The sequence below is a fragment of the Typopeltis vanoorti genome, chromosome 10 (assembly GCF_054136105.1).
Source record: "Typopeltis vanoorti isolate ZY-2024b chromosome 10, IOZ_Tvanoo_1.0, whole genome shotgun sequence".
Taxonomy (NCBI): Eukaryota; Metazoa; Arthropoda; class Arachnida; order Uropygi; family Thelyphonidae; genus Typopeltis; species Typopeltis vanoorti.
The window spans coordinates 47,603,370-47,617,235 of record NC_143558.1 but is presented as its reverse complement, the minus strand read 5'-3'; the positions used below and the strand labels follow the sequence as shown (position 1 = coordinate 47,617,235).

General features: G+C 36.2%; 1 protein-coding gene across 1 annotated transcript in view; it reads left to right on the top strand.

The window, feature by feature from the left end:
* The window catches only part of kst (spectrin beta chain, non-erythrocytic 5 kst), a 687,893-nt gene that overhangs the window by 510,729 nt on the left and 163,298 nt on the right, over window positions 1–13,866 (top strand). Inside the window, exons 61-63 of the mRNA XM_090398802.1 lie at window positions 940–1,203; window positions 7,090–7,374; window positions 9,282–9,407. Of these exons, the coding sequence (XP_090254928.1) occupies window positions 940–1,203; window positions 7,090–7,374; window positions 9,282–9,407 (675 nt within the window). The remainder of the gene's footprint in view (window positions 1–939; window positions 1,204–7,089; window positions 7,375–9,281; window positions 9,408–13,866) is intronic.

Below are 13,866 nucleotides of genomic sequence, written 5' to 3'. Positions count from 1 at the left end.
CCACCAAGAGTTCATTCTACATCTCATCTTTGCTTTCCAAATTTTAAAACCTTACATTTTTCAACATTGAACTGGCATCCCCACTCCCATGCCCATTCACTCAATCTATTCAAGTCTTCTTGTAAGTCCAGAACATTTACTCTACCCTTCATAGTTCATCCCAACTTTGCATCATCTGCCAATGATTGTATATCCCCATTCAAATCTTTCTCAATATCATTAACATACAGGTTAAACAACAATGGCCCTAAAACAGACTCCTGAGGCACACCACTAGTGACTTTCCTCTTCTGGGATGTTGTACTTACATACACCACTTGTTGATAGGTATCAACAAGTTACATACACAACTTGTTGATACCTATCAGAGAGCCAATCTCCAATTCACTGCACTAGTCTAATATCCAACCCAATCTGCTCTAGTTTGACTATTAACTTATCATGTGGTAATCTATCAAAAGTCTTTGCAAAGTCTTACCATACTGCTGTGTATCCATTTCCTGTCCAATGCTGCTGTCACTTTATTATAATAAGTAAGTATATCACTTAAACATGACTTCCCTTTAGCAAATTCATGCTGTCCATCAAAGATAATATTTGTTGTTAACCCAATTCTGGATCCTGATTCTAATCAGCCCCTCCAACACTTTATGAAGTGGTATAATCTTGCTTTCCTTCCACTTTTGCTGTGGTGAATTTCTTTTAGTATAATATTGGACCTACAGACCTTTGGTTAGAATTTCTAAATAATGTTTGTTATAGTGAGTGAGTTGTTATAATGACGTTTGCTATAGGGAGAGGCATCTTTAGTTATTTAGCTTTGCTACATCAAGTGACTCCTGCTTATAAAAATAGGTATTAATATCTATTGATGTTGCAAAAATATAATTTATATTGCCAGTTACAATGAAAACTTACATATGATTTAATTTATTATAGGAATCCATAAGCAGTGTAGAAGCACTTATACGTAAACATGGCAATTTTGAGAAAACTATGAGTGCCCAAAGTGACAAGATAGATCAACTTGAGAAATTTGCTGCAGAACTTGTTGCCAATAGACATTATGATAGCTCAGCTGTTCAAGCAAGATGTCAGTCCATTTGTCAAAGAAGAGATCGCCTTCAAGAAAATGCCATGCTGAAGCGTAAAAAACTCCAAGAGTCAAAATTACTTCAACAATTTTTGCGCAATATATATGAGGTATGCAATATTGCAACTTTTTTATTATAGCATTTTTACATTTATTATTATTATTATTATTATTATTATTATTACGGGCAACTCCAGGGAGTCATTAGACTCATCGAGGGAGGCCCCAAATCATTTTCATCACAACTATTCGACATTCATACAGTATCTATCATACCTCGCCTTAAACTCATTCACTGTCACAGCATCCACCACAGACTCAGGGAGCGCATTCCACTCATTCACTACTCTAAAAGTAAAGAACCCAGCTCTAACACCTTTACTAACCACACTTTTGCCCAGTTTCCATGGATGTCCCCTAGTCCTCCCACAACCAGCCCTGTTCTCAAAAATATCTTCTGAATTAATTTTATAGAAACCCTTCAGTAATTTGAATGTCTCAATCATATCTCCCCTCCTCCGCCTATCAACCAATTTTTGCAACCCACAAATCCTCAACCTGTTCTCATACGGTTCATTCCACAGACCTGCTATCATCTTGGTCACTCGCCTCTGGATCCTTTCCACCTCCTCCCCATCAAGAAGAAACCTAGGTGACCAAATCTGAGCACAGTAGTCGAGATGAGGTCTTATCAAGGCTCGATACAGAGGAACAATAACCTGCTTGTCTCTGCTTGTCAACGTATTCTTCAGCAACCAAGTGATTTGATGAGCTGATTTGGCCACTTTTGCAATGTGTCCCCTAAATTTCAATTCCTTATCCACCAACACTCCTAAATCTCGTGCCTCATCAATTTCCTGGAGCACGGTTCCACCAATGCAGTAAACTGCCTCCCATCTTTTCATCCCAAAATGCATAACCTTACATTTTGCCACATTAAATTGACATCCATTCTTCCTAGCCCAGACCTCCAATCTATCCAAATCATCCTGCAAAATTTTGACGTCATCTGCATTCACTATTGCCCTACCCAACTTCGCATCATCTGCAAACAAATGAACTGTTCCTCTCAGATCCTTTCCTATATCATTTATGAACAAATTAAACAGCAGTGGTCCAAGAACAGATCCTTGTGGTACACCACTAGTCACAGGCTGTCTTGTGGACTCTACTCCTGAGTAAACCACTCTCTGATATCTCTCCGTCAACCACCCTCCTATCCATCTCACCAACCCTATGTCCATTCCCATATGCTGCAATTTACTAATTAGAATTCCATGTGGTATCCTGTCAAAGGCCTTAGCAAGGTCCAGCAGAATCACTGTAAACCCATTACCCTTATCCAGTTCAGCCGTCACTGTGTTATAATACGTGAGCAAGTTACTGAGGCATGACCTACCCTTCACAAAACCATGCTGTCCCTGATACAGTATCCCATTTTCTTCTATCCAATCTTGTATTTTCCTCTTGACTATTTTCTCTAAGACCTTGATAATGATTCCTGTTATGCTGATTGGCCGGTAATTTTCAACAGCAGCCTTGGAACCACCTTTGTGCAGTGGAACTATTTTCCCCTCTTTCCACCCCCTTGGGACTGACCCAGTCCTGAGGCTCAAATTAAACATAATGGTCAAGGGCACTGACAATTCTTTGGCCGCTTCACGTACGACACGAGCTGGTATACCATCCAATCCCACAGATGTATTGACATTGAGGTTCTGTAATAGACTAGTTACCTCTACCTCATTCATCACAATTCCAGTATAAGCTGTTGGTTCCTCCATTTCCGCAAAGCCACCACCTGGATGATATACTCTTGCAAAGTGCTCGCTCAGTAATTCCACAACATCGACTGATTCAGTTACCTCCCTACCCTCAGCATTTTTTAAGATCATTCTACCATGAGCATTTTTCCTTTTACTTGCAACATATTGAAAAAACTGTTTGGGATTCTCTTTAGCCTGCATGGCCAATTTCCTTTCGTAATCTGCTTTTGCTTTTCTTACCACCCTTGTTACCATCCTGGCCTGAGCTTTATACTGTTCATGCACCTGATGGTCACCCTTCTCCTTAAATTCCCTCCACAATTGTTTCTTTTTTTGCAGCTCAAGCTTAATAGTGTTATTCATCCATTTAACCCCTACCTGATTTATTATTCGGACTCTTGGTATACATTCAACCATTGCCTCCTGCAAACAGTTCTTGACCACCTCCCATGCACCATCAACATCCAGCCCTTGCAGTTTTACATGCCATGGCATTGAGCCAAGCACACACCTAAGCTTGTCATACTTACCAGCCCTGTAATTCCACATATACCCTGTCTTAATTGTAAATTCGACTCCTTTAGCCACCTCCCAAGTCATGACCTTATGGTCACTCTCACCAATTGGTGGCAACATGGTCATGTTCGTTACAGCCACATTCTCAGTTGCAATTACTAGGTCCAGCACTCTCTGCCCCCTGGTATTTTCCAATACATGTTGCCGTAGATAGTTGTCCCTTAATAACTGCATAAAATCCAATTCCTTCCTCCCATGTGCCCTCTCCTCTTTCCAGTCAATATTACCATAATTGAAATCACCCATAATAATTACCCTCCTTCCATTCATTTCTTCTATTTGCTTATGCATACTATTCCCACCATCCACTCCATCACCCGGTCTATAGCAGCACCCAATTGTATATTTTGTTCTGCTAGATTGTATCTCACACCAAACAGCCTCAAATGTGCTTTTTTCCCCATCCTGCAGTTCAACTTCTGTACTCCTTGGCTGAAGCTCATCAGCTATCATCAATAACACTCCTCCCCCCTTTTTATTCACCCTGTCACTCCTGAACACGCTATACCCATCGCATTCAATCCCACTAGCTTTATCATCTTCTGTCAGCCATGTTTCACTAATACCGACAACCTGTGGCCTGGAAGTGCCAACCATGGCCAAAAACTCTTCCTTCTTGTTCCTAATACTCCTGGCATTAGTGTACATGAATCGCAGAAGCCCATTTGTCCCATCCCTACTTTGATTCCTTATACTAATTATCCCATTCTGATTTGTTGTCCGTCGTACTCGCCCGGGCATAATATACTCATTCATACACTTAACTGCCCCCCCTAAAGTCTGCATATCTACTCCCCCCCCCCTCTTAATAAATCTAGTTTCCCTGATTCTGTACATCCACTTCCACATCATTCATCAACACTCTTTCAAGTCTCCGTACACCAACTCCATTCAAATGTAACCCATCCATCTTATATAAGTCCTTTCGCCCATCGAACTCATTCCACACATCCACAAATTCCACACCACTCTCCATGCATAACCCACGCATAAAGTCATTGGCAATTATGGCCCTCCTTCTAAACACTTCGCTGTCATACCGCGGTAAGATACTCACCATCCTAACTCTCTCACTCTTCTCTTTTGCTACCTCAAACAACTCCCTCACATCCTCTATCATTTCCATTTTGTCCTCTTTCAAATCATTCGTTCCTGCCACTATTATCATCTCTTTCACCCTCTGTTTTTGCAGTCGAATAGATTCGCTGACGTCCTTTATGTTCGCACCCGGCTGGTACGACTTCGTTAAACTCTCAATTATTACGCCTCTTAATAGCGAATCCCCATACAGCACTCACTCCTTCATTTTATTGACGTTTACGTACATTCTATTATTTGCCGTCACAAACTTCCGCCGGTTATTTGTCGGTACGTTCAACACATTTTTGCATACGCTCCAGTTGTCGTTTGGCTCTGTGTATCGCGCCATTTAAACGGGCAATTTCGCTACTCGCATTTATCTCACCATTTTCATTATCGATCAAATCATCCATTCCTTCGGTGTTTCTACCTTCATTTACACTTTCAGCGACACTCTCACACATATCTGGCACTACCACGCAATTCTCTAGTACACCGCCATTTTCTGCATTCTGACTACCGTTAACGATATCAGTCTCGATACACGAAACACGCTTGAAGTCCTCATTCTCTTTACACTTTCTACACATATTAACTCCACTATCACTTTCTAACCAGACTCCTACCGCTCTTCGCAAGGCATACATCTCACAGACAGCACATTGCATAAATTCTTTTACATCAAAACTCTTAAGCAAGCATGGCGACCTGGCCGCCATTTTTTTCTTTATCGGTGCCATGTGTACACTATCTTTTCTTAAAAATAATAGTTAAAATAACAGAAAACACGCAAAAATTGCACAGACACACCAAGAAACAAAAAGCAAACAATACTACTTAAAATTCTGGTAAAATATCTAATGTTAACACAAAATAATACTGATCTTTTCAGGAGCTCTCGACAAGCCGACGATCTAATCCGTGCGACACCAAGCAACCACCAAGTCGCTTGCTTAATGGATTTCATAATGCTTAATGGATTTCACTTAAGACATCTCATTAAAATGAGTTAATGACTATCACTACTGCACTGTTAGTGACAAAAATGGTTTAATAACTGAAGTTTTCATTACTGTTGAAAGTACACGTTTTAGTACTATTAGTTATCTGACCTGCATGGCTGAGTGGATTGTATTTCCAATTTGCAAGTAACAGGACTGAGAGTTTGAATCCCACTGTGGCATGGAATTGTTAGATGAGAGTTGATTTTCACTGTTTGGTGTGAGACCACTACACTACTTACAGAAAGTAGTAAGTGGCATGAATATCTTGTTTAGTCTCTAGAGCAGGTTTCCAGATTATCTAATTCTTAGCCTACTCTGACACTAATATATTATAGATTTCTGATCTTTTGTGGATGAAATTATCATGATGATAATAATAAACAAGGTTAGTGTTTCAATTTATCTTTTTATGATTAGCTTATTTATTTTAACTTTGGTATATAATCATATTTTAATCAGATTTTTTAGTAATAATACTATCAACAAAAATGTAAACTAGTTCATTAGTTTGACTGTGAATGGGCCAAGAGTTATATAATCTGGAAATCTTACTTAAGAAACCAAACAGAACTATTTTAAACTACTTCAGGCCTCCATTAAGTAGGATGATGGTCTCACTCTGTAATATGAAAATAATCTTCCACCTGAATTTTAGAGAATGATAATTTTTCTTTCATTACTGGAATATGAAAGGCACTGTGGCATAAATGTGAAAATAAAAGGTGTTTCACTTACCTTTTATCATGATATTGTTGTCATAATAAAACATACCATCCGTTGATATCATTTTCATATATATAGGTATGAATACATATATGTGAAATATATGGATGTGCATAATGCTATACATTATGCACATCCATATACATGCATATCCAAATGGAAGTGTGGTTTATGTTATGGAATTAAATATGGAAGTAGCTCATAATGAAACATTTTAGAAATAAAACTCTAGAAATAAAGCTCTACCAATTGACCAACCTTTGCCAGCAAAGGTTGGTCGATTGGTAGAGCCTCTGCTACTAATGGCTCATGCAAAAAGTTAAGCAAGCTTGAATGCAGTTAGTAGTTGGAAGGAGATCAATCTTGAATTGGTTGATCTTGATTAGTCTTTGGACTCCCTGGAGGTGTCACATAATAATAATAGAAACACTGATCACAAAGACTGGATTTCACTAGTTTGAGAGTTATGAGTAAAAAAAGGAGAATTCTTTAGGTTGGATTTCAGGAAATGATGCTGATAGAAACTGATGCAAAGAAAGTAATTGTCTACAAAACCATTATTTTCTCAATTCATATTAAATTCTGTACCTATTTTGCATTTTGGAGATAATTCCCTTCCTATTATATGCTTCAACTTATTGCAGACTTTCTGTAGTCTTTTCATTATTAACTCATGACTGTTCGTTGCATGCTTGGCACTGGCATAATTATTTTTGTTATATTTCTAGTAAGTAATTGATGTAAATTAAAGTAAAACAAATTTGTTATTTTAATGATCCATTAAATTATGTAGTATGCATTAAATTAAAAGTTTGGAGTTTAAATTTAAATAATTATTTTGTTTTAGGTTGGTGGATGGATTAATGAAAAAATGCAAGTTGCACTTGATGAATCATATCAGGATCCATCTAATCTTCTTAGCAAAATCCAGAAGCATGCTGCTTTTGAAGCTGAACTTTCAGCTAATAAAGGAAGAGTTGATGGTGTAACACAAGAAGGTGAGAAACTTATTGGAGGTGGTCATTTTGCCTCTACAGAAATACACACTCAGCTACAGGAATTGGAAACATTATGGAGGCAGCTTCTAGACCAGGCTGCCTTAAAACGAGAGCGGTTGCAGGATGCTTACCAGGTATTTCTGCTTGTCCAGAATTTTATCCGATGTTGTTATTATTTATCATAGTTTTGAATAGTATTTTCATAGCTTATTTCGGTAATTGTATTTTTTTCATCTCTGGTACCATTTTCACAAAATTTAAATTTGATTTTGTATTTTGTAATACATTGTCAGATGCTGTCCATACACTTCCCCTTCTACACCTGGATATAATCATAAGATGTTATTTAATATTTTTATCATGATAAAAATATTTAACAAGAAAAATTTAATAAGTACAAGTTAATAAGTAAACATTTTAACAGTATATATAGCAAGCTTAACATTTAAGAGTGCACCTAAGTAATCATCCTTATGGCTACTGTGATTAAGGCATAGGATTCAATTGAATATTGTAGACTAAAAATTGAATCATTGATATATCATATTCATAGATAGTAAAAGATGAGATTTATCCTCAGGAGCTGTAAGCATGTTGAATGGCTTAGTTGCTTCTTTTGTTTAGAGTTGAATCATAGTTGACCAAGATCATAAAAAAACTGTTTGATATATAAATAATAGAAAAATAAATAAATAGTGTAAAATAGCACCAACAAAAGTAAATAAATAATGTGTAAACTGATACTGGATAATTGTACAAATTGATTATGGTAGAATAAAATCATGAATGGTATCTCGAATAGAAAAATATTTAAAATTACCTATGGATGACCAATATTTGCTAAGCATGCAGTTGATCATAAATAATGAGATATGGGGAGTGGAAAAGAATCTTTATGGCTGATTTGAGGAAGCAGTTGTCCTCAAATTATGAAGGGTGAGTGAGTATATAGATGAGCATGTTCCCTATATAGATGATACAAAAAATTGGGAATGGATTCTGATTTGATGGAAGTTTCAGATCGAATTTTATTTTTATTTGATTTCATTGCAAATTAGTTAGTATAATGTAGGGTCAGTGGATATTTATAGCTTTAGGATAGGTTGTAATGGCCAAGGTTTCTTAGATCTTCAATATTTTGAAAATCAAGTATGAAAGCTGTATGAAATGAGTAACATGAACCTGTATTTCGAAAATTCTAAGAAAACTTTTTAACATTTTGTAGATTTATTAACCTAAATTTAAGGATAGCTGTGTTGGGGATAGATCATATAAAATAAGATATATAAAACAAAATGCTTACTAAATTTTATTGCAAATGAAGATATGTGAACTTTAATGATCCAGAAATCCTAGCTGTCATTAACAAATGGATATTTAAAAGTATAAAGCAACTATCAATGCAGTATTTTTTATTTTTTTTTTTGTGTGAATATGAGAGATCAGTATATTTTCTTATTTTTTCCATATTGTTCAATAGCGTCATAACATTTATAATGCTGTAATTATTATAAAACATAAGGAAATTTCTTTTACATAATAGTCAAAATATTTATAATCATATATAATAAATGGTACATCATCTTAAGTGATAGTGACTGAACAGTAATATAATTAATTAACAATATTCCTGTGTATAATTATTATTTTATAATTATAAAACAGGATAGACTTAATTATAAAAAAACTTTTTTTTTTCTTTTTCTTAAAGTTACTTTATGTGCATGCTTTTTTGATAATTTTCAGTTACTGGAAAATCTTCATAAATATCTGCCTATATTAAAAATATTCATATATATATTATATGAATATTTATCAAAAAAGCATGCACATAAAAGTTACTTTATGTGCATGCTTTTTTGATAATTTTCAGTTACTGGAAAATCTTCATCATAAATATCTGCCTATATTAAAAATATTCATATATATATCATAGAAATGGTGTCCTTCAAAAATAACTTCATTCATTAAACTGTTAAAGTAGTGTAGTAACCATTCATCTGTTTCATTATGTAATTTTGTTGTTGTTGTTTTCATGTAGGCTCTGCAGTTCAACCGAATGCTAGATGATCTGGATTACTGGATGGATGATGTTGAAAATCAGTTACAATCTGAAGACCATGGGAAAGATCTGACATCTGTACAAAATTTGTTGAAAAAGCACCAAGTATATGATAAGATTTTTTATGTGTTACAGTAAAATACTAGAAAGTTAATATTATACTGTTCAGTATTAAGTAGGGAGGAGAATATACTTAATTATGCTTGAATGTTTAGTCAAATTATAATACATAGTTTTTATCAATTAATTTAATTTTGTTGCATGCATTATATTTTGTAGTAATACTGAAATTAACTTGCTTTTTTATTCCTTGTTTATAATTTTATATAGGTAACACCTATACAAAACTTCAAATCCAAATGCCTGCAAAAAAAAAAAAAAAAAAAAAAAATATATATATATATATATATATGTGTGTGTGTGTGTGTGTGTGTGTGTGTGTTTGTTTCTAATTTAAAATTCCTCTTTTAGTTTTCTCTCTTCTCCTTTTTCCTTATTCATAACAAACTTCAAGATTTCAGTTTAGCCTATGCATGGAATGTCAGATGGATTGATCAATATTTTTTTATGGTCATTTGCAAAATCATATAAATATTTTCATACTTATTAATATATAAGAGTAAATAAAAAAAAGTAAAGGCAATTCAGTTTTTTATTAAATGTAGAAAGGTTGGACACACAAATGTATGTTTAGGCTTAGATGCCTGGTTAAAACTCAGGTTGAACATTTAGGGGAATTATTATTATTATTATTATTATTATTTGACACCTCCAGGGAGTCCAAAGACTCATTGAGGGAGAGTGTGCCAACAGCATCGAACGATTGGTCCCCAAAACAGAATTTTCAGTTTAATGCTTTCAGTATTTCAATCCTATCACAAAGACGTCTCTGGGTACAATATAAATTGTGTGTTTATATACAATATAAACACACATAAATTATGTGTGTATTTATATACAATATAAATATATGCTCTCACTAGTCTAACAGCAGAAGATCCATTTAGCAATAAAATCGCTAAAATTAGGCAAGGCTGCTGGTGATGATGAAATTCGGCCCGCAATGCTAAAAGCCTTGAATCGAGACTGGGTTCTCTGGCTGATTCGAGTGTCAGGCTGTTTAGATATCTGGGCGAGCACCAAAGCAATGCCAGACAGGCATAATAATAATACCATTCTTCAAGAAGGGAGACCAGAGAGATTACAGCAACTATTGTGGCATCTCTCTGCTCAGCCTGAATGAGAAAGTATATGCTAGGTGCTTGGAAAGAAGGTGCAGAGCATAGTTGAGTCAAAGTTCCAGGACGAACAATGTGGCTTTCGTCCTGGTAGAAGAACAACTGACCAAATCTTCACTTTAAGGCAAGTCTTCGAGAAATCTTGGGAATATGCCAAGAATGTCTACACATGTTTTGTGGACTTGGAGAAGGCATATGACTAGGTTCCTCGGGATAAGCTTTGGCAAGTAGTACAGGAGTATGGAGTGGATGGCCAACTATTAGCTGCCATCAAGTCCCTGTGTGAATGCCCGGAGTTTTGTGTCAGGGTAAACAGTACAAAGTCTGAACTTTTTAGTCTCCATTGGCCTCCACCAAGGGTGTGTTCTGTCACCCCTCCTTTTCATAATATTTATGGATTGGATTGATAGGCACAGCCAAGGCAGTGAGCGTGTCAGAATTGGAAGATGTAGCATCGGACATCTGCTTTTTGCAGATGACCTAGTTCTTCTTAGCTCTTCCACAGATGACCTCCAGTGGACCCTGGAGGTTTGTAGCTGTTTGTGCAGATGTCGGAATGAAGATCAGTGTGGCCAAAACTGAAACATTTGTGGTCTCAAGACAACCATCCCAGTGCACTCTGCATGTGAGTGGAGTCCCACTGAGGCAGGTGTTGAAGTTTAAATACCTTGGGTTTATATCCATGAGTGATGGAAAGTGGGATGAAGAGCTAGATACTCAGATTGGCTCAGCAAGCACAATATTGAGGGAGCATGGCCGTTCGGTAGTATTGAAGTGGGAGTTAAGCCAGAAGGCAAAGCTGGCTGTCTTCAATACAGTCTATGTCCCCATCCTCACCTATGGTCATGAGAGTTGGGTAATGACCAAAAGAATGGGGACACGAATCCAAGCAGCTGAAATGAGTTTCCTTTGAGGGGTTGCGGGACTAACAAGACTCGACAGAGTCATAAGCTCTGCAATTTGGGAAACCCTCAATACTCAACCGTTGCTTCTCCATGTTGAGAGATCACGGTTATATTGGTACGGGCACCTGGTCAGAATGCCACAAGAGAGGCTCCCCCCAGCAGGCGTTCTTTGCCAAGCCAGAGGGTGGGAGGCCAAGGACTCTCTGGATAGATTATATCCAAATCCTTGGGTGGACACGTTTGGGAGTCCCACCAGAACACCTGAGCTTGGTGGCAGAGGATCGTGACCATTGGAAGTTCCTCTTGAGCTGCTGCCCCCACACCCAGTTAGGAAAGGTGGACCTTGAAGATGAATAAATGAATAAATATATGCATGTGTGTGTAACACACACATGCCCCAGCAACACAAAATGGAAATGAAATTTAGTCTATAATCTAATTAGGAAGATCATCCTATGTACACGCTTGTAGGAAGCCTTGGGTATTATATGTAACACCTAAGAATTACAGTGCTGAATATCTGAAGTAGTTTCTCGCAACCATATTATAAAAAAAAAAATTATAATTATAAAACAGGATATTTAAAGTTTATATATATATATATATATGTAAATAAGTTTTTTTAACTTGGGTAATGCATATTAGAGTTACCAAGTAATTTTATAAACTTGGTTATTTTTCTCCTAATCCCAAGTAAGCAAACAGTTAAGTTTGCGCCTGAATGTAGTTCAAGTCTACAGGTGGTGCAACACCAGGGCAACTCATTGTAAATATCCATATATATATATATATATATATTGATATTCATATATTTAAAGGTTGTTTTTAAGGGGAACTGCAAATTAAAAAAATCCCCTCACATTTAAGCAATGAAACAAAGCAGTTCTCTGTGTAGTTTCAAGGTTTAGTCTGTTAGACCAATGTGAGTGACCATAGTTGTAGCAGTGAATATATTTCTTTTCTTCTTCCAACTGGATTTTTGCTGATCTTCTGGTCAAAATAGGCTAACTTTCAGGAACAAGGAACTTTATAAACAACTAGGAAATGAGAGCAGATAAGAGCAGCCAGTTTATGCAAGATTTGAGAGCAGTACAGAGATTGTCTTTTCTTAAAGTTATGGCTGTTTTTTTTTTAGAAATACTCCACATATAGGTAATAGTGATAGTACTACAGTAATTTGCATATGGAGAGGGTCATGAATTAGGGAAAGGAGGAAAATGAATTTTGTTACTTCTGCTGATATTGTAGCCATTAGATAAAGAGATGTGGGCAGATATGATTAAGTTCATCTCTGAGGGATTCCTGGTTAGAAGTATGATTGAAAGAAGTTTGAAGGTTCTGTTGATTAGTTTTTATAATACCATATTGCTAGGAGTTGAGGGGAGGGATGAGAAAGTTTGTGAAGTACCTGTGTGTGTGTGTGTGTAGGTTTTGTATTTGATGCAATGGATTTACTAGGCTATATGATATAATTAAATAAATTTAATGACTAGAAGCCAAGAAATACCAAAATATGAAGAAAAAAATTTATTATTTGAGCACACAACTAGTTTCATCTTAGAAAACTTAATTGGGTTCATAACAGGAAAAGACAAATACAAAAATATACATTACAAGAGAAACAACAAGTATAAGTTACCTTTCAAATGTGTTACTGACATTTGAAAGCATTCTGGATGCCATAGTATTGTTGGGTGCATTCACTCGAGCATGATCTCTCATGAACACCAAAGCTGGATAGATGAAGAGTGACAATCAGATAGGTTATAGCTAAGGTTAGTATTAAGATGGACCTTCAGCCTGAAGAAACATCTTTGAAATATCTTTCAAAACATTTGACCAAGGTTTTAAAAAGTTTAACAGGCTCGACCACCTTCTTTCTCAAGAATTCGGAACACTTTGTTTCATTTGTTAAAGACATGCATATTCAAAAATTATGGCAAGTTTTGATATTATTTCTCTCTTTATTAATGTGCCTACAAAAGAGGTTTTAATTCTTTAAAAAGATTTTTTATCAAAATGGTCAGTCCTCTTTCGGGGGACCCTCTAACCTCTGGAGAGCATGTCCCCTAAGTGGCAGATAGAGGAGCCCACCAGATATGGTGGGGTGGTCCGAATATATTGAATAAGGACTTGTGGACCAATAGGGCCATAAGGGGCAATCATCATCATTGTAAGGTTAGTGGCACTCCCATGGTCCCCTAGCTGGATCTATCCTCTTCTTCCTTTACTTTGAGGAAGATCCACTCACTTTAATCTTTCTTATAAGGCCTTATCAGCCAACTCTTCTTATTTTAAGCATATCATAAATGGTTAAGCAGTAAAAGATTAGAAGATGAAATAGATTATCAAAGAATAAGAGCCATTGCTAAAAGAGAAGTCAGAAAAAGACATAGAGAATCACGGAACAAATTTGTTTTT